This window comes from Macaca thibetana, chromosome 3 (genome assembly GCF_024542745.1).
Source record: "Macaca thibetana thibetana isolate TM-01 chromosome 3, ASM2454274v1, whole genome shotgun sequence".
In the NCBI taxonomy this organism is placed as follows: Eukaryota; Metazoa; Chordata; class Mammalia; order Primates; family Cercopithecidae; genus Macaca; species Macaca thibetana.
In genome coordinates this window covers 128,289,370-128,310,972 of record NC_065580.1, presented here as the reverse complement: position 1 = coordinate 128,310,972, position 21,603 = coordinate 128,289,370, and the positions used below count along the sequence as shown (strand labels likewise).

General features: G+C 47.8%; 2 protein-coding genes and 1 pseudogene across 2 annotated transcripts in view; 2 read left to right on the top strand and 1 right to left on the bottom strand.

The window, feature by feature from the left end:
- The window catches only part of LOC126950211 (zinc finger protein 680), a 473,756-nt gene that overhangs the window by 77,298 nt on the left and 374,855 nt on the right, over positions 1-21,603 (top strand). The gene's annotated exons all lie outside the window — the stretch shown is intronic.
- LOC126950912 (uncharacterized) lies at positions 5,181-6,945 on the top strand. Its single transcript, XM_050784845.1, has 3 exons — positions 5,181-5,774; positions 6,020-6,133; positions 6,381-6,945. Exons 1-3 carry the CDS (start codon positions 5,467-5,469, stop codon positions 6,943-6,945), a joined length of 987 nt encoding a protein of 328 aa, XP_050640802.1. The 5' UTR covers positions 5,181-5,466.
- Positions 12,000-20,749, bottom strand: LOC126950257 (endogenous retrovirus group K member 19 Rec protein-like; annotated as a pseudogene).

Genomic DNA, 21,603 nt, shown 5'->3' with positions numbered 1-21,603 from the left:
TTACACGCATCTGCCACCACACCCAGCTAATTGTTTTTTGTATTTTCAGCAGAGACAGAGTTTCACTATGTTGGCCAGGCTGGTCTTGAACTCCTGACCTCGTGATCCATTCGTCTAAGCCTCCCAAAGTGCTGGGATTACAAGCATGAGCCACTGTGCCCGGCCTGATCTTTCATATATAACTACTATGTAAAACCTAATACTAATATGTTTGATTTATGGAAGATTTGTGAATGTCTATCACTGTAGTTAAAAATCATAAAATTATATAAACATACTGTCTAAACAATTTTGATTAAAATATTTGGTATTTTATTTGAGTACCAGTATTTATATAGTATGACAAATTCAGGCTTATTTTGTGAAATGATAAAAGAGTATTTTACTTTTTTAGAAAAGTAAAAAGTATTTTTATTTTTTTTAATGTTGTGCCATTTTATAAAATAAGCCTAAATTTGTGGAGAAATTTTTTAAAGAAGTCAATCTTTTCTAAAGGAAGATTTATACATCAAAAACTAGAGATATAAATGTCATAATATATACATCATTTTCTGAACCCTACAGTAATCTGTAATGTTTGTTTGTATACACCAATCTTAGATTACCTAAAACATAATAAAGTTTTTTAGTGTTATATTTTACATACAAAAGTTCAAAATATATCCAGATGGACAGGAACTATGGCTGCCACTTTAAAAAAACAAATGATTGGCCGGACATGGAATCTCATGCCCGTAATCCTGGCACTTTGGGAAGCTGAGACTGTTACACCACTTGAGGGCAGAAGTGTGAGACCAGCCTGGCAAATACAGTGAAACCCTGTCTCTTCTAAAAATACAAAAAGTAGCCAGGTGTGGTGGGACACACCTGTAGTTTCAGCTACTCTGGAGGCTGAGGCAGGAGAATTAATTGAACCCGGGAGACGGTGGTTGCAGTGAGCCCAGATCGTACCACTGCACTCCAGCCTGAGCGACAGAGCAAGGCTTCATCTCAAATAAATAAATAAATAAATGAATAAATAAATAAAAACAAATGATTTAGCACAAAAAGAACTTGAAATAGTAAACTAAACGGTGACAGTTTAGATTAAAAACATGAGAAATTACTTTTTATTTGCACTTATGCTTGCATTTATGCTTAATTACCTTTATTCATTTGGGAACATGTAGGAAATGATGTGGTGGTAACTTGCTGGGTGGTGACTAGGACAGTATTTACTGTCCTAGGGACGGTGAGATCCAGTGGACCAGAATTGTCAGCACCTCACCATGTTCCCTGCTGTCCTTTCTCTCTGTGACTAAGATTCCTGAGAGAGGAAGGGAAGGGGAGGGGAGGGGAGGGGAGGGGAGGGGAGGGGAGGGGAGGGGAGGGGAGGGGAGGGGAGGGGAGGGGAAGGCAAGGGAGGGGAGGGGGAGGGGAGGGGAGGGGAGGGGAAGGGAAGGGAGGGGAGGGGAGGGGAAGGGAGGGGAGGGGAGGGGAGGGGAGGGGAGGGGGAAAGAAGGGGAGGGGAGGGGAAGGGAACAGGAGGGAGGAAACAGAGCAACTCACCATTGCACCTCCCATGCTGGTCAGAAAATCTATTTATGGTGGGCCTACTGTGTGTTGCTTGGAGTCTGCATGACATGTTCATAACTGCCCTCAAGATGCCATCAATAGGGGAGCCAGATAAGTTAGCAATAATTAGCATGCATGAGCTGCTATTCTCTGCTTTAGAGGCTGCTCCTCTTACTTGGTATCTACTTGTAAGGAAAATGATCCATCTCTAAAGATTTCTATTTACTGAAAGAAAACAGAACATGATGGACTGTTCTGGTACACAGCTTCTTTTAAGTTATGGAAAGATGTTCATGATAGACTGTGTTCAGTGAAAAAATGGTATGCCTTGCATGCTCGAAGTTGTGAAAAATATACACTTTAGGAAAGGGTTATATCAAAATGTCACAGTGTTTGATTGTCTCTGAGTGATGATGAGTCTTAATGATACAGGAAGTAGAATAAAATTATTTGATGGATAGTGAGCATAAAAGAATACTTGGTAGAGCTTCCCTTTAACAAGAGAGCCAAATAAATTTTTTTCTTACTAGCAAAGATCGGCCTGAAAAATGGAGCTGCAAACATAGATAAGCAAGCTGAAAGCTTGGAAGGGTGAATGCTGGCAGCTGTGCCAATAGAAAAGGGCTGTGAGCCAGGCATGTCCAACATGGAGGTTCCATTTTTGTTGTTGTTGTTGTTACTACATGTACAGTAAAGAAATAGGCAATATGGTGCAGCTCAGGACGAAGACCTGCTTACATAATATAAGATTAGGGTGGGAGTGGACACAAATTTTCACCCTATGCAAATTTTCCATTATCCATGCAAATGACATATCTCTAACCAATTTTTCATGCTCCATGCAAATGACATACCTGGTCCAACCAATCTTTCATGCCCTATGTAAATCAAACACCGCCCCCCTCATCAGGCATCTATAAAATCCCCTGCATTTCACTGTGGATCCTGCAGCCCATTTGGGACCTCTCTCTGCAGCGGAGGGAGCTTGTCTCTTTCTTCCACCTATTAGACTTCTGCTCTTAACCTCACTCTTGTGTGTCCATATCCTAGTTTTTTATGGCCATTAGACAACAAATCTCAGGTATCACCCCAGAAGAACAAGGCTGCTTCATTAGGTTCCTGGAAAATGACACTGAACCCCTGTCCTGGGGAAGGCAGACAGGATGCCCATCCAAGGTCACGGATTCATTCCTAGCTTCTCTTCTATTTACCATAAAAACAAGACTAGCTGATATTACTGAGCACTAACTATGAGCCAAGCACGGTTGCTAAGAAAATTACATAATAACTCATTTAATTCTCCCTCAGCAACTCCGGTAGGCCTAGCTGATTCCAGTGCTTGTTTTCCATTGTTTCTCCAAGTGTGGCAGCATTTAAGAGAATTGTTTTCTTTCTTTTTAGGTTTGAATACTGTTTTTTATCTATGAAAAAGGATACTCTGATTTCTCCTAAGTGATTCATACATTTAAACGTTGTTGCAATATCCAGTTATTTCTTTTCACTGGAAGGAAAGGAGGCATGCAGTTTTATTTCTGTCAGCATGCTCAGGGCCACAAAGGTGTGGACACCTAGGAGCCAGGGTCATTTTCTGAGGACAATGAGAGTCATCGAAAGGCACAAGCAGGTGAGGGACAGATTGGGGTGCTGGTTTGACAGCGCAACATGGAGCTTCCTAAGGTGCAGGCAGCTTGGAGGCAGAGAGGCAAGTGAGAGGCAGGAGTAGCAGCCCAGGCTGTCACTGAGGAGGGGACAATGTAGCAAAAATGGAGAAATGCACATGGGTCTGAAAGGTTTAGATAAATGTGGATTTCAGCACCTCCTCTCCCACACCCCACTTATCAGCTGTGAACCTGGGACAAGGCACTCCTTTCTGTGTCTTTATGACTTAGCTGAGGTGACCACTAAATAGGAAAAGTGTCTGACTGGTGACACATAATAAGTAGCTGCACGTGGTAGCTTTCTTCCCCATTCACTTGAAGCAGAAATTGGTGACCAGTTTTTCCCTCTGAGTTGTCCAGCTGGCACCAGAGAAATTCTGAGGCTGCTTGTTCAGACAGGACCACCATGCCTGGGCAGCATGGCAAATCTGATCCTTGGGCCAGTTTGGAAAAGGTTGGGAAGGAGACAGAGTCAGAAAAACTGGGCCAGATGCCTGTATTCCAATTTATACCCAGGCCTACGCCCCTCTGGTTCTGGCTGTGCTGTGCCTGTCTGGGTCCTGAGCCAAGTCATACTTGGTCCTTACCCTCAGGAAGGTCACCATAGACCAAGGAAAACTCACCAATACAGCCATTGGGTAATGCCAGAGAATACCCAAGTCATCTTCTCATGCCGAAGCCTTATTAAACCCCAGTGGCTACTCTGGGAGAGAGGTGCCATTGTCTCCATTTTAAAGATAAGGAAACTGCAGCTTACAGAGAGAGATGGCCAGAGTTGTCCAGCCTGGGAGTGGCTGAGGCAGAACCGAAGTCATAACTTGCCCAGCTGCAAGGCTTGAGTTTTCAGCCTAGCTCAGAAGACATCATCCTGCCCAGGCCCGGATGCAACCTCACCCACCTGTGACTCATTTCTGGGATGACCGGAAGGAACAGGAGGCTCTATTTTGAGCAAGGGGGAGCCCATGCCAAGCACAGCTACCTGCCCCTGCAGAAATGAGTGGGGCTGAAAGCTTCATGGTTTCCAGCTTTTCATATCTACCCTGAGCCAACAAAGGCTCGTGGCTGTTGGCACACAGGTAAATTGTCCAACCTCCAGATGGAGCAGAGCAATGGTGAAGGAAGCCTGCTGGTTCTTGTCTCAGCTCAGCCACTTCTGAGTTCTGTAGTCTTGCACCAGCCTTTGCCCCATCACTGAGACTGTTTTCTGCCTTACAATGAAGACACTGATACAAACCACATACACAATGTGGTTGAAAAGAGATAATGGGTAAAATGACCCTCACCTGCCAGGGAGTCCACGCTCAGAGAACTCTCATGCTCTTAGGTGGAATATTTCCTCAGAGAAATAGAGCTTGGGGGTCAGGGACATGGGCCCTGCCACTGACCTGCTCTGTGACTCTGAGACAGTGGCTTCCTCTCTCTGAGTTCAGATCCACACTGGGCAGGCTGCTCTGATCTCCTGTGTCCCTATGATGGGAAGGGAGTTGGTCCTCCCTAGCTTGTCAGGGAACCGTTGGCCATGGCTGAGGGCAATCTGGCCCCAGTGCCCTGGCTTATTGGAACAGCAGTAAAAGGCAAACACAAAACCCAGACCACAGGTGACCAGGGAACCTGCTCTCCTTGACTCACAAGGATATGTTGTGATTGAACCTGTGACTCTGTCCACATGCTGCTCCTCTGCAGGGATGCTGCTGTTCACTCCTACTCTACTGAGACAGGCAGATATCCTCGCATGGGAGAATTTCTCTCTCTCTCTCTCTCACACACACACACACACACACACACACACACACACACACACACACCCCTAACCTGCTTCCTCCAGGCTCATAAATCACCTGTCCACAAAAGCTGCCTTCAGCAGCCCCTTAGCCTGTGAGCTGCCCTCATCCCCCTCACAGCCCTGAGTGAGGGTGCGCAGCCTCCTTGGGCAAGAGGATGGAGGCTCTGGGAGACTGCGTCGCACATCTCCAGTCCCCAGAGCGGGGCCTCTCACCAGTTGGGGCAGTGACCCGGGTCTGAAGCACCTCAGTGCTGCTCATGATTGCAGAGGATGTCCTCACCAGATAGGGGGTCCTGGAGGGCCTGGGGGATTGGTCTCTGACTGCCAGCAAAAGAAGCTGACATCAAGGCAGCGGGCGACAAACACGGAGGCAACTGACTTGCCCGACTTTAACCCTCAGGTTTTTTAAATAAAATGCAAATGTGGGGGCTTGGGTTCAGGACTCCTGGAGCCCCGTGGAGCTGAGCGTGGATGGTGTTCGGTGTCCGGCTTCACTCCCAAACCGCACCTGGAGCGTTTGCCAGGCGGAGGGGCCCCAGGGGGACGGTTCCCGAACAAACCCAGGCGGCTTCGGTCAGCAGCAGCCCCGCTGCTTTTCCACAGCGCGGGGACCCCCATCCCCGCCAGCCCCATCGCACTGTCCCTCTCAGGTCAGAGGAGCCCATGGAGGACTGCGTGGCATCAGGACCTGCCAGGAGCCAGGGCGACCTAGAAGAATCCGGGAACCTGGCGTCCAGCGAGGACGCAGCCCCCGGAGAGGAGAGGCCACCCGAGCAGGAGTGAGAAGGGGCTCCGCGCTGCTAGGCGCCCATGGGAGCTGCAGGGCCCTGCCAGATGACCCCGGGTCCGGACCCTCCGCACCAGGTGTGGGAGCGGAGGGGACGCGGTGGGTGCGGCTCAGGCACCGGCGGGCGAGAGCCTGGACACCGCCGGGAGCCAGACCTCCTGGCCCTTTGCGGGAGGGGAGCTGGGCCAAGGAACAGTGCCAGCCCCTCACCACAAGCCGGCGACCCCATGACTCCAGGGGCTGCCGCCTACAGCAGGTGAGCTCAGCCCGGGCGTCCCCTCCGCAACAAGGCCCGGATCCCTGCCTGGCTCCTGGAGCCCGGACTGTGCCTTCCGCAAAAGGGCTGCGCTCCAGATACAAGAAACGTTCTTCGCTCCCCGCTTTGTGGGCACTCGGTTCCTTGTAGGCGGTTCTGCTTGGCCCCTTGCCCTTATTAACCTTGACCGCTGCGGCTGGGTGGACGGGGGCTGGACACCCTGAGCTCCACCCGAGTTTTCTCTTGCTGGGTGACTTGGGCTCTGGCACTCAGGACCTCCGTTTCCCTGGCAGATAGATGAACATTGCTTGAGCCACTTGTGTTCAGACGGTTTCTTCTTTTCAGAAAGTGGCCCCCACAGTGCCCTTCCCGGCAGCATGGAGTCGACAGCGGCAGCGTTTCTATCCCGCTCTGCGGGGCTGGGTGTGAAGGGGACTGTCCCATCCCGCTGTCCTCCAGGAGCGGCACCTTTCTCTCCGCAGACTTTGCTGAAGACGCGGCCCCCTGGTCAGGGGCAGAAAACAGATCCAGGCCGCCCCGCTCCTGCTGGGTGGTGGAGAAGGAGGGCGGGCAGGTGCTAAGTGCTACTGTGAAACTAAAAATCATCATAATGAAGAAAGAATGGGTTTCGTATCTCTTAATTCTCACCATCAATAGGGTATTCATGGGCCCATTTGACAGAGGAGGAAGCCATCTGGAGAAGTTCCCTTCCTTGAGAGCCAGGCCGTTCCGTTCCCTGTCCAGCCCCGTGTCACCTGCTTCCCTTACAGCTCGCCCTCTCCCCCTCTCATCTTCAGAACACGCTTCCCCATGGGGGCAGGGATTTGAGCTCAGAGGTGTTGAGCAGCCTGTGCGAGGACACAGAGCTCACGGGAGGAAGGACCCCCATAGTGACAGGGACAGCTGAGGAGGGAGCGCCCTCCTCTGGCTGGAGGGTGGGGTAGCAGCAGCTGCCAGGCTTCAGGGAATGGGGTGAAATGAGGGCCCTAGGGGCTCCCCAGGTGGAAGCACAGGTCTGGCAGAGGTTCCCAGGTGACTGGAGTTTGAGTGAGCGTCAGGGAGGTGTGTGAGGAAGGTGGAGATAGGTCCCACTCGGGCAGGTCCTGCCTGAGTACCAGCATTGGGGCTGGAACTTAACAGGGGTGGGGGAATTTTCTGCCTGCCCTGGGGCTGGGGTTATGCCCTCATGGCAGGTAGTGCTTCCTGCTTCCCCCATCAGGATGCAAGTTCTGGAGTGGCACAGGGTGAGGAACCAGTGACCCACCCAACCACCCCTCTGAAATGGGTCAAGGGGAACCCTGGGGCAGGACACCCTGCTGAGAGTCAGAGCCCTGAACTATTTTTTTTTTTTTTTTTTTTGAGACGGAGTCTCGCTCTGTCGCCCGGGCTGGAGTGCAGTGGCCGGATCTCAGCTCACTGCAAGCTCCGCCTCCCGGGTTTACGCCATTCTCCTGCCTCAGCCTCCCGAATAGCTGGGACTACAGGCGCCCGCCACCTCCTCCGGCTAGTTTTTTGTATTTTTTTTTTTTTTAGTAGAGACGGGATTTCACCGTGTTAGCCAGGATGGTCTCGATCTCCTGACCTCGTGATCCGCCCGCCTCGGCCTCCCAGAGTGCTGGGATTACAGGCTTGAGCCACCGCGCCCGGCCAGAGCCCTGAACTATTAAGAAAAAAAAAAAAAAAGAAGAAGAAGAAGAAGACCGGGCACGGTGGCTCATGCTTGTAATCCCAGCACTTCCGGAGGCCGAGGCGGATGGATCACGAGGTTAGGAGTTCAAGACCAGCCTGGCCAACATAGTGAAACCTTGTCTTTACTGAAAATACAAAAAGATTAGCTGGATGTAGTGGTGGGCGCCTGTAACCCCAGCTACTTGGAAGGAGAATCACTTGAACCCAGGAGGCAGAGGTTGCAGTGAGCCGAGATCGCACCACTGCACTCCAGCCTGTGCAACAGAGCTAGACTCCATCTCAAAAACAAACAAACAACAACAAAAAACACTGCACAATGGAGGGCTATACAGGGCCACATGGAAGAAGGGAGACCCACATGGAAGGAGATGATCATGAGGCCGGATGAGAACATGCAAAGGGCAATTGCAGGGGCTGGTCTGAGGTGTGGGAGGAATTAAGTCAGTAAGGCAGGCTGTGCATTTTAGAGAAAGCTGCCTGTGTCAAAGGCTTACAGGTGCACACATTCACAGCATGGCCTCCACTTCATACATCAGAAAATAATGATAGACCTAGCTTTGCACACACACAGGGATTTGACCCAGATGAGACCTTAGTCCAAATCCAGTACCACCCATGGAAAAGTATCTCCCTAAGGGCCCCAGTGTCCTTGGGACATAACACTTTTGCGAGGAATAAGTAAAGGGACATCTGTAAAGTTCTTGGTGTCATGGCCAGCCTGGTAAGTGCCCAGCACCCATCTGCTGCCACTATCATAATGTGTGCAGGCCAAGGAAGAAATGGACAGGAGACTTCCACATGGGGACCATGCCCATCTCTGGGAGGCAACATTGGTGATGATGTGTGTTTTCCATTTTCATTCTCTTCTGTGGTTTCCTCCTTGTACCACAATGAGCAGAAATTACTGTTTTGACGGAAAGTAAAAAGTATCATATGTCACCTTATGCAGGTGTGCCCAGGTGTGAGTTCCTTTTGCATTAAGGACTCCACTGTACTTTGGTTAAGATCCTTCACCATCTTGGCCTCAGTCTCTTCAACTGTACTGTGGAGATTGGGGATTACCTCAGACAGCTGATGTGTGAGGGTTACATGAGATGACAGTGGCTGAGTTTGTGAGTGCACATTGACTTTGCAGGCTCAGTACCACTGCATCAGATTATAATGGAAGATTTCTTAGCTCTGCACCAGGTGCCCAGTAAACATGTAGCAATTGTCAGGTTATATTAGTAGAGTTACATTTTCTCCACCAAGTGCAAATTCAGTTTCTTCTTCTGTGCCTTTTGTGACAGTGAACTCACTTATCTGCTTTCCAGATGCAGCAGAAATGCCTACATTCGGTCCAGCTCCATTCTGCATACTGACATGTCTACCCCACGCCACTTTAATGAGAAAACCGGCTCAGTAAGGTGAAGTAACCTCCCAGGGGTCACACAGCAAGCAACAGTTCATCAAATGCCCCAGGCTCATTCAACTGAGTAGGGGAGGCCCCATCAGAGCCTACTGTGTGCTGAGCTGGGCCTGTGAACCTTGTTTCTTCCTGAAAGCTGCTCTGCAACAGACGACTGTGTCCTCATTGAATAGGTGAGGAAGGAAGCTGCCTTGCAGAGGTGGAAATCCAGAGAACCTAGTCAGCGTCAGTGTGGTTTCTCCCACCTAAGCCTGCATAATTGTCACAGTAGCTACCTTTCTGGTCTCAGTCTCCCTGCTTCTGCCCAAGGCCCCTGCAGTCTTTTCTGACCTCAGCGGTAAGCCAGAGTGATTTATTTAAACCAAGATCGCAGTTCTGTGAGAATTTGAGTAATGGAAACCATGCCAGTCTAGGAAGAAGAGCGCATCAAGATCTGATCTGGGCCTTCCCTTTCCTTCTAGCTTTCTCATCTCCTCCATTCCCTCCCAGTTGATGTCTGCTTTGGTCAACGGCACTGTGGCCCCAGCACCACCTTATCCATCTTTAGAAGCTTTTCCGTGGGCGGGCTTCTCATATCCAGTAAACCTTTTGTGACCCTATCTCTCCCCTATCACCAAACCCCAGAACCCTTCTTATGCCTCCTCACTTCCTCTCCTTCTCTCCTGTAATTGCTTCTCCCTCTAGTCTCAGTATTAACCCAGGGCAACCTAGAGGTCTGGAGGTGTAGGTGCGAAGTGACCCTGGGATGAACACACACAGATTCATGAGACTCTGCAATTCCTAAAGGGTAGAGAGTGGGACCTGGTATCACCAACGTGAGGACTTTCCCACAGGACAGGTGACTTAATGAGTAGCAAATGTGACCAAGAGATACCATTTTACCAGGCAGACAGTGAAGGGGCAGAAGAGAGGAGGGCTAGAAGAACCTTTTCTGTTTTCTCCCTGATCCATTTATCTCTGTCCTAACCGAAGACCTGCAGGAGAGGCAGTGACTTGCTTAAGGTCCCAGCACCTTGGAGGAGACAAAACCAGGACTACAGAGAGAGCTTGGGGAAGCATTGGGTCTCTGTTGACGATTCCTAACGCTGGCTCATCCCTGCCTTATCTTGGGGTAGTGGGACTATCCCGTGGATCCCCCAGAGAAGACAGGCGAGAGTCCAATGCCAACACATGTCCACAAAGGTCCCCTGGTCCACGAAGCGGGAGAAACTTGTCACCAGGCAAAGGTGGCATACACTGAGACACGAGGTAAGGCTCACCGCTCGCGACAGGTGTCCCGCGACTGGCGCATGCGCATCCGCGAGGCAGGCGCCGGGACCAGGCTGTCAGGGCTGTCAGCCTGCCTGAGCAGAGGAAAATGGGACAGGCAAAGTCGGCCTAGTCTCGGGAAAATGCTGCCTGCGACAATGACTGTGGAAGCCTAAAAGTAACGACCATACGGCATCCTTGGGCCGTCTCATTAGTCGGGTCCCGCAGGAGGAAGAGGCGATTCCAGTGGGCTCTGGGAACAGCTCTTTGGACTCCATTCCCGAAAGAGTCTGTGTGCAAGAATCCGGTCCCAGGAAGAAGGGAATACAGTCTGGTGAGTTGTTGAGGGATCTCCGGGTGATGGAATCACACCTGAGACCCCAGAGGAGAGTGTCAGCGGAAGATTGCGGGGCCCTTGAACTCACTGTCTCCCTTCATCCAGGGCCTCCCAGGGGCTCCTGCTTCTCAGTACGGCTGTCTGGGTTAGGGAGAAACGACAATAAAGGCAAGTCCAAGGTGGAGAAGAGGTCTCACACCTGGAACTGGCATCCAACAAGGGCACATAGGGTTGAGAGAGTGTTTCATAAACCGTCTGGTGTGATTGCAAGCCTGAAAAGGGTGCCCAGGAGTGCTGTTGAGGGGCACTGTGGATTCCCCATGAAAGCAAAGGGAAATAAAGGCTCAAATGGGAGAATGAGAGGGTTTATGCTGGAGTCAAACCCAAGTTCACGGATTCTTGCCAGAGGACCCAAGAGACTCGTGTAAAGTGCAAAAAACCCCAGCCCGCAAAATGAGACCACCACCCACAACCTGGAGGGCAGTCAAACTACCGAAAATCCCTTGAGCTCACTAAAATCCCTGGCAAGCAAAAGATCTGTGTCGAGAGGCAGTCACACCCAGCCCAAGAAGAACCAACTCCACAATGAGAAAAGACATGCAGATGAAACGAAAGAGAGCCTAGATTACCAGGCAAAAACCAGACTTGGCTGCCTAGGTCTCATCATATAGGAATCATACTGTACTCCTATAGAAGTGGGAGAACAAGAGTTTCATTGTTGGCGGATATAACGGGAATTTACTGTTCCAAAAGTATCACAGCTGCCTAGTCCTTAAAACCTAACAGTGTTTAGGAGAAAACAGTCATACAATGGTCCCCGTGAGGGTCATCCTCCGTGAACAGCGAAACGTTGACTGTGGAAGTCTTTGAGCCAGACCCAGGAAACCCTAGGCCCACCAGAAACATGGAAGTCAGGAAAAGAGGAGGCCGGTGTGCAGGGCACATCCCAGCCAGCCTCAGTCCATCCCACTCCCATGTGTTTGCCGGAATGACAGCCAAAATTGGGAGCTGGCCAGAACGGCCCAGGTTTGCGCTCCAACTGTTCCCCGGGATGTTGGAGTCCTCCCACCTGGGCACTGGGCCATGGTGTGGATGGCTTGTGCGATGAAGGGAACGCAGGGGTGGAGTGGGAAGTACCTTCTGTATCATCTGTTGAAGGGGGCCAGGCCTCCACACCTGTGGGTATTTCTCCTCAGGTAGGATGAGAGACTGAGAAAAGAAATAAGACACAGAGACAAAGTATAGAGAAAGAACAGGGGACCCAGGGGACCTGCGCTCAGCATATGGAGGACCTGCAAACATCACTGGTCTCTGAGTTCCCTCAGTATTTATTATTATTTCCACTATCTCAGCAAGGGAAATGCAGCAGGAGAGCAGGGTGATAGTGGGGAGAAGGTCAGCAAGGAAACATGTGAGCAAAGGAATCTGTGTCACAAATAAGTTCAAGGGAAGGAACTATGCCTAGATGTGCTCGTAGGCCAGATTTGTGCTTTTCTCCACCCAAACATCTCAGTGGAGTAAAGAGTAACAAAGCAGCATTGCTGCCAACATGTCTCGCTTCCAGCCACAAGGCAGTTTTTCTCCTATCTCAGAACTGAACAAATGTACAATCGGGTTTTATACCGAGACATTCCATTCCCAGGAGCAGGCAGAAGACAGAGGCCTTACTCTTATCTCAACTGCAAGAGGCCTTCCTCTTTTACTAATCCTCCTCAGCACAGACCCTTCACGGATGTCAGACTGGGGGCCGGTCAGGTCTTTCCCATCCCACAAGGCCTTATCGCAGGCTATCACATGGGGAGAAACCTTGGACAATACCTGGCTTTCCAGGGCAGAGGTCCCTGTGGCTTTCCGCAGTTCATTGTGCCCCTGGTTTATTGAGAATGGAGAATGGAGATGACTTTTACCAAGCATACTGCCTGTAGACATTTTGTTAACAAAGCACATCTTGCATAGCCCCAGATCCCTTAAACCTTGATTCCACACAATACATGTTTCTGTGAGCTCAAAGTTGGGGCTAAAGTTACAGATTAACAGCATCTCAGGGCAAAGCAATTGTTCAAGGTACAGGTCAAAATGAAGTTTCTTGTCTTCCTTTTCTACATAGACACAGTAGCAGTCTGATCTCTCTTTCTTTTCCCTACATATCCCCCTTTTCTTTTTGACAAAAGCGCCATCGTCATCATGGCCCGTTCTCACTGGTCACTGTCTCTTCGGAGCTGCTGGAGACACCTGTAGACTAACAACAGACAGAACAGACATACAAGGATTAATATGAAACTTACAATAGTGGAACGCCTGATGGTTTTAACCCAAGTGACAGTGCTAAGATTTGTGAGGCCATCAGCAGCTTTGACGATTGCCTCAGTTTCTGGCACCAGATTTAAATGGGCTTTTGATGCCTCAAAAATTTGTCATTTTAATTTTGAAATATCCAAAGTAAGATTATCTGTTCTTCCTTGTAGATGGCATCCAACCATGTCCCAGTGATGCTCAGACTCATTATAGGCTCGGGGTGTAGTACAAAAATCTGACGTATTCCAGTCACACTGTAACTGAAAAAGATATTCCAAGCTCATGAGCCTATCTCCCATCCAAATGACAGTTTGTCTAAGATCATTAATTTGGTTTGCCAATTTTTGATCTATTTGGGTCTGAGAATTCCACAATTTTGAGGAATTCTTTTGCCAATTATTTACATATTCTGCAGTTTGAACAGAGGAGTATAAAGCAATTCCAGCAGCCGCAGCAGTAGCTGTGACTGCAATAAGACCCACAATCACTGCAGTTAAAGTAAAAATGAATCTTTTGGATCTAGTTAGAACTCTTTTTAATACTTCTGTTATAATATGGACAGATGGGGAAGCCTCCCACGGTTGGTCCATGGACACACGGATTCACACGCCCTCTCTTGCCCTCACCAGCAGAATATAGTGCTGCCAATCAAAAGTCGAATCAATGCAAGTAAGCAATCTACAATTTTCACAGGCTATAGTTTGGGAATCTCGTTTAGTAACTATGTTTCTTACAACTAGCATATGAGGAGGTTTTACACAACTGTGCAAAGGAATTGTCAGATTGGAATTTAGGTTAGTAGTATAATATGGCTTATGATCTCTTGTTCCTATAGCTTGATTTCCAGACAAAATTGTAATGTGGTGCAAGGCCACAGTAAGCTTCCATAATTCCGGATGTTCAGGACCAGTAGCAGGACTAACTAACTTTGGTAGAGGTGATGAAATTCCCTTTTCACTCCATTTCCATGGATAGGGTGATTTTAACTTTCTGTAAACCTGGTCCAGTCTTTTAGTTAAATCACTATCATAGGCTGGATTAGCGGGCCAGATGGATAGGGCCTGTGAACATGAGTGAGTCTGTCCCATACAATTATAATAAAATTGGCCTCGAGGGGCCCAGTCTATAATAGTTCCAAATTCATTGTTTTGTAATACCACCTCAGTATCAGCCACACATTCTTCCCAAACTAAAACTTCTGGGCTTTTTGATTCTTTGGGAATTTTCTTGGGGCAAGGCTTCCTCTTAGGCCTAAATTTTAATGATCTTTGATAAGAAGAGTCCTGTAAGTTATTCATCTGTGGCCTGAGTGACATTCCACTTACCATGTGATAGGTAAATCTACTGGTGGCACTGACAGTAGGTACTTCTACCAACCAATTTTGGGTTGTAGACATTAAACATCCTGGTGCCTTCCCGAGGCAAATAGGAGGATAATGATACCCAGTGGAAATATTTGTCATCATTCCTTCTTCAGGTTGGGCAGGGCAACTATCATCTGTGAGGCCTGGTACCCGTGCACTATTATTAACATATACTTCAATAGGATTATCCATCCAAGTGACTGCCTGAATTAAGGGCGGGAAAGGCACATAGGCCCAGTAAGTATAATTAGCTGCATCTGCTCCTGCAGTCACAGGGAGACTTACCACCATTGATACAATCATCAAGGCTGCAGACAGCATATTCTCTGGAGTTCATTTTACCCTTGTGTTCTTCAGGCTTTTTTCAGCTAACTGTGTCAGCTTCTTTAATTGGGCCCAGGTCGGCGGCTCTGCTTTCTCGGTGGATGGCAACTTTATCTGTTCTTCTGATACCACCATTTTGTTTATCTGGCAAGTTGATGATGCTCGATTGTGGGTTTTCTGTCTCCGCAGAGGCGATTCTCTTTGCATCTCCGATGGGTTCATTGTAGAACTTTAAATGTCTAGTAGGTATCCAAACAGGAAGTTGATTTTCTCCTGGTGAAACACAGGCAAAGCCTCTCCACTATGTTATCACTTTCTCTATTTCTCATGTCTTATTTTTGTTGTCTTTCCACCAAATCAGTTTTCCTTCATGTGGTCCTTTTTTTTTTTTACCAGTAAAATGTTGCTCTGCAGAAGTAGTGGTCTGATTTCTATAAATGTTTAAAAAATTTAAAGTATGGAGTGCTAAATTAAGTTGCATCTGGAGAGTGTTACACTCCTTACTGTCTTTTTCCTTTTTTTGTTTCACCACCTGAGCTTTGAGTGTTCTATTAGTTCTTTCAATTATGGCCTGTACTTGGGAATTATAGGAGATTCATGTTGTATGTGTAATTTTCCACTGATTTAAGAATTTTTGAAATGTTTTACTACACTATCCTGGCCCATTATCTGTTTTAATATTTTTTGAACTCCCATGACAGCAAAACAAGATAACAGATGTCTTTTAACATGGGAAGTACTTTCTCCCGACTGGCAGGTTGCCCATACAAAATGTGAATAAGTATCAACTGTCAATGGACAAATGACAATTTTCCAAATGAAGGTACATGTGTGACATCCATTTTCCATAACGCATTAGGACACAGACCTCTGGGATTAACTCCTGCCTCCTGAATGGGCAGGTGTAGGACTTGACACTGGGTGCAACGTGGTACAATATTTTTTGCCTGTTTCCATGTGATAGCAAATTTATTTTTTAGTCCTATTGCATTTACATGTGTCAAGGCATGAAGTTCTTGTGCTTCTATGAATGCATATGATTCTAGCAAGTCAGCTTGTTCATTTGCTTTAGTTAAAGGCCCTGGTAAATTAGTATGTGCTCGAATATGAGTAATATGAAATGGGAAATTTCTTTTTCTTACAGTTTGTTGTAACAAATTAAACAGCTGATTTAACTGATCATCCATACTATATTTGATTAGGGCTGTCTCAACATCCTTTGTAGCCTGTACTACATATGCAGAATCTGATACAAAGTTAATAGGCTGATTAAAATCTTGTAACACTGAAATGACGGGCAACCAACTCTGCTCTTTGAGCTGAGTGATATTGAGTTTCAATGACTCCTTTTTTTGGCCCAGTGTAAGCGGCTTTTCCATTGCTGGAACCATCAGTAAACACTGTCAGAGCATTTTTTAAAGGGTTATGTCTGGTAATTTTAGGTAAAATCCAAGTAGTCAATTTTAAAAACTGGAAGATTTTTGTTTTTGGGTAATGATTATCAATACTTCCCACAAAATCAGCAAGGCCAATCTGCCATGCAGCAGAATTGATAAAGGCTTGTCTAACCTGTTCCTTGTTTAAAGGAACAATGATTTTTATCTGGGTCACTTCCACACAATTTTATTATTCGTAATCTTGCCTGACCAATTAATGTAGCCATTTGATCCAAGTACAATGTAAAAGTCTTAATCGTACTGTGAGGAAGGAAAGATCACTCCACAAGATCTGTATTTTGAACAATAATGCCTGTTGGAGAATGTGCAGTAGCAAAAATCAAAAGTTGGAGTGGGGCTAAGTGATCTATTCTATTTACTTGTGCTGACCGAATTTTTTCTTCAATTAATTCAATTTCTTTAGTTGCATCTGGAGTTAATGTTCTTTTACTATTCAATTCTGGATCCCTTCTCAAGATAGAGAACAAATTTGACATGGCATAAGTAGAGATGCCTAGAGTTGTCCGAATCCAGGTAATATCTCCTAGCAATTTTTGAAAGTCATTTAATGTTTTTAATGTGTCTTTTCTTATTTCTATTTTTTGTGGTTTAATTTTTCTTTCTTCTACCTGCATTCCCAAGTAATGGAAAGGAGTAGAGGTTTGAATCTTATCAGATGCTATTGTCAGTCCTGCGTTTGTAACCTCTGTCTGCAGAAATGTGTAATAGTCAATTAATTTGTTTTTCGTTTCTGCAGTACACAAAATAACATCAACATAATGAATGATATGACAGTCTGAAAACTTGTCTCTAACTGGTTGAAGTGCTTGAGTTACAAAAGTCTGACAAATAGTCGGACTATTAAGCATTCCCTGAGGCAACACTTTCCTCTGAAACCTGGTAGCTTGTTCTTTATTATTTATGGCTGGTACAGCAAAAACTAATTTTTCAAAATCCTGTTTTGCAGATAAATGATAAAAAAAAAAAAGCAATGCTCAGATCAATTATAATTAAAGGCCAATCTTTGGCGATAATGGCTGGAGAGGGCAACCCGGGTCGGAGAGCCCCCATAGGTTGAATTACAGCATTGAGGGCTCTTGAGTCAGTTAGCCTGAGCCATCTGCTGGATTTTTTCTGAATTACAAACACAGGAGAATTCCAAGGCGAAAATGAAGGCTCAATATGTTCCTTTTCTAATTGTTCTTTTGCCAATAAGTGTAAAGCCTCCAGCTTTTGTTTTGGTAGCGGCCACTGATTTACCTATACAGGTTTTTCTAAGTTAATGGAATGGGTTTTGGAGGCTCTACAGTGGCTACTCCTAAAAAGCATACCCTATTCCTTTTCTTTCTTGATTTCTCTCAACCTCAATTGGGACTTTAATGCCATCTCCATTCTTCCCTGGTCCTTTGCCAGGGAGATATCCCATTTTAGTCATGATGATTTTTTGACTCGTGGGGCTGTATAGAGAGGCTGGGATAGTAATCTCTGCATGCCATTGCTGTAACAAGTTTCAGCCCCATAAATTAATTGGAATAGAAGTAATCATAGGTTGAACCGTGTTTTTTGATTATCAGGTCCTAGACAATGTAAAATCATGGCACTTTGATACACTTCTGAGGCAATGCCCACACCGACAAGTCCTGTAACAGGCTTTTGTTTAGTCTATTTTTTTTGGCTATTGATTTAGGGCTCCCTGAAGTGGTGGTATTTGCTGTGGGGGTTGCTGTCCCTGAAAACTCTGAGGAACAAATGGCTGAATCAGGAACGCCCCAGTTTGTTGCAGGGCCCGAGGCTGGCTCTTCATTCTGTTTCCCGACAACAGTTGCCCATTTTAATCAAATTTAGAATGACATTGATTAGCCCAATGTTTTCCTTTTCCACATCTTGGACACAGGCCAGGTGGCTCGCTATTTTTACTCTGTTTATTTAAGACTGGGCAGTTCTTTTTTAGATGATGGATTTGACCACAATTATAACATTTCCCCCAAATGTTCTAACTTATCCTCCTAAAATGACTCCCATCATTGCTTGAGCCATTAGCATTGCCTTAGGCATAGCTCCTCCAATCCCATCACAAGCCTTCACATACTCTGTAATTACATCAAGTCCTGCTGGAACTTTTCCTTTTAATGGCTTTATGGCCGATTGACATTCTGGATTTGCATTTTGATAAGCCATTAGTTCTACAATACCTTTTTGGGCGTTATCATGTGAAATAGATTTTTCAGCGGCATCTTGCAACCTTGCCACAAAGTCTGGATATGACTCTTTAGAGCCTTGTTTAATTGAATTAAAAGAAGGGCAAGTGGCTCCTGGATCCTGATTTTTTTCCCCAGACCCTGAGGCAATTAGCCCTTAGTTGTTCAATAGCCTCATTCTACATTACCGATGGTTGGTTAACGGTGCTCCAATTTGGACCTGTTCCTAGCAATTGGTTGGCATCTATATTAACAGCAGGATAAGTATCCTGATTTCTTCGTACCTGTTCTTGTACTCCATCAATCCACAAGGTTTTAAATTGTAGGAACTGAGAGGATGAAAGGGAAGATTTAGCCAAAATTTCCCAAACTTAAGGAATAAGTTTATTTCCATGAGCAAGGGGATCTAATAATGTTCTCATATAAGGGCAGTTGGGTCCATATTGTTAAATTCCTTCCTTCATATCTTTTAACATCTTCATGGTGGAAGATTAATATCTAGCCTCAGTTGGGACAGAAGCTCCTTCTTGACTCCCTTTCCCGGCAGATATTGGTTGTAAAATTATCGGGAACTACCATGCCTCAAGATCTCCCTGTTTTCTGGCTTTATCAATGATTTCATGCAGTGTACTACTGTGGCCACTAGGTGGTAGTGTAGGATTAAACACCACCGCCATGGCTTGATGGTATGGGGCCTTGCTATTTGGCGAAGGACACACTACTTGAGGTCTGTATTGAACCTCTGGAGATTGCCCGTACTGAAGCACAGCTGGCGGCCAGTACTGATAAACTACCGGTGGTTGGGTTCTATTTCACAGCGGCTGATATTGTGGATATTGTATTTGGATTGGCATTGCCAGGATAGAAACTCTATTCTGTTCTACTTGATGTTCTCTTGGGGTTTGCACTTGTCTAACCTGAATTTCAGGTTGCAACGTTACAGATCAACAGCATCTAAGGGCAAAGCAATTGCTTAGGATAGAGGTCAAAATGGAGTTTCTTACGGCATCCATTTCCACATAGACATGCTAACAGTCTGATCTCTCCTTCTTTTCCCTATAATCTCTCAGAAACTGTTTAGCAGGTGAAGGTGCGGGATCCACCCATACCTCACCAGATTGCATCCTCCCCCATATGACCTAACTGGTGCTCACATTCTTTGTCCACAGAATGAAATCCCAAGACAATTGAGGAGTGCCTGCATCACGAAGTGAAGTGCCTGCTCGGTTGGGAACAGAATTCGAGGGGGATTCGAGGAGCCCTGAGCACAGGACTGCTAGGGTCTGGCCCCGGTTTGGTCACAGGAAAAAGAGACACTTGGAGGTTTCTCTTATCGGGTGTGCTGTGCTCTCTTCTTTCTAGAAGAGTTGCTGCTTTGGAGGGGGAGGTGCTTTGGGCTCCTGCGAGCCTCAGTCAACCCCCAACTCACCGAGGATTCAGGAACCACGGGAAAAAAAACGACACGGAGACCCGCAGAACAAGAAGAGACTCACAAGGAGGCTAACCAGAAGGTGGGGCGACTCGAGGGGAGAAAGTAAAATTAATTTTAACAAAAGGGCTGCAGTGCTTGAGCCATATTCCTTTCAGCAGACGCCACGTACACGCAAAAAAGGGCGCACACACACACACACACACAGCTCACCCGGAATTCAGGAACCACGGAAAAAAATAAAGAACATGGAGACCCGGAACCCAAGAAGAACCGCACAGAGAGGCGGACCAGAAGGTCGGGCGGCTCAGGGTGGGGGGGAACATAAAATGAAAAAAAAAAAATAAGGGCTGCAGTGCTTGAGCCATATCCCTATCAGCAGACGCCACGTACACGCACACAGCACACAGGCCCACACAGACACACGCCCACACACGCGCGCGCGCATACACACACACACAAACCCCAACACACACATACACACAGTGCCGCCTACACACACGGGCAGCCAACACTCGAAACAATCCCGCACAAATACACCTCCGGGCACCTTCTCAGGCTCCGCGGTTCTGCTCCGCCAGGAAGCCCCTCCCAGGAGAGGGCACCCCGAGAACACAGGCCTGCTGTAGTCAGATATCACGGGGGGTGAGGGGGCAACGTTTAAGGAGACTGACCCCCACTGGGTCCAGGCAGGCTTGACGCATGGCGCGGATCCTTTTGGATCGTTAGGGATTTCGCGGTGGATCCCTGGGCCTTCCCCTGACGTTTCCTCAGGCTGGATTGCCCCTGCCCTGTCCCAGATGGTGGGACTATACCGTGAATCCCCCAGAGAACACAGGCGGGAGCCCAACACCGACGCCCATCACAGAGGTCCCCCCTCTCCGCTAAGCCGCAGGGACTCGTCGCCAGGCAACGAAGACCTTCACTGTGACGCAAGCCAGGGCTCAGCACTCGCGCCAGGTGCCCGGTCACTGGCGCATGCGCACTCGAGGGGCTGGCTCGGGCGCCAGGCTGGCATGGTTGTCAGCCTGTCTAAGCAAGGAACATGGTGCAGGCAGAGCCGGCCTGGTCTGAGGAAAAGGGCTGCCTCCGACTACCATTGCGGGCCTCGAAAAGTCTCCCCCAAAGGGCCTCCTGGGGCCGTCTCCGTGGTCGGCTCCCCCTGGAGGAGGAGGCGATCGGAGACTGTGAGGTGGGCGCTGAAAACGGCTCTTCGGACTTCATTCCCGAAAACGGCTCTGCGCAGGAATCTGGTCCCAGAGGGTTGGGAATGCACTCTGGTGAGTCGTTGAGGGCTCTCCGGCTGATGGATGAATACCTGAGACTCCAGAGGAGGGTTGCGGGGCCCTTGAGCTCACTGCCTCCCTTCATCCTGGGCTGTTTAGGGACTCCTGCTTCTCAGCACGGCAGTTGGAGAGAAGCGGGAACCACGACCAAGGGAAGGACACGGTGGAGAAGGGGTCTCACCCCTGGAACTGGCATCCCACGGGGGCAGGTGAGGTGGAGAGAGGGTCTCAGAGGCCGTCTGCGGCGATTGCAAGATCGAAGTGGTTGTCCACCAGTGCTGTTGAGGGGCACTGTGGATCCCCCGTGACAGCAAAAGAAAAGCAAGACCCGCCTGGGAGAACGAGAAGGTTTGTGCTGGAGTCCAAGTCAAGATCACGGATTCTTGCCAGAGGAATCAAGAGCCTCCAGCAGAGTGCAGACAAACCTGGACCCTACAAAGAGACCACGACCCACGACCTGGACTGAAGTCAGTCCACTCCAAGAGCCTTGTGCCCCCTGAAGTTCCTGGCAGCCCAAAGATCCGAGGCGAGAGGCCGTTCCACCCAGCAAC

Coding starts and splice junctions, on each gene's coding strand:
- LOC126950912 (XM_050784845.1), top strand. CDS start 5,467: ATGGTGTTCGGTGTCCGGCTTCACTCCCAAACCGCACCTGGAGCGTTT. Junction 5,775..6,019: donor GAGAGGCCACCCGAGCAGGA/GTGAGAAGGGGC, acceptor CCATGACTCCAG/GGGCTGCCGCCTACAGCAGG. Junction 6,134..6,380: donor TCCGCAAAAGGGCTGCGCTC/CAGATACAAGAA, acceptor GTTTCTTCTTTT/CAGAAAGTGGCCCCCACAGT.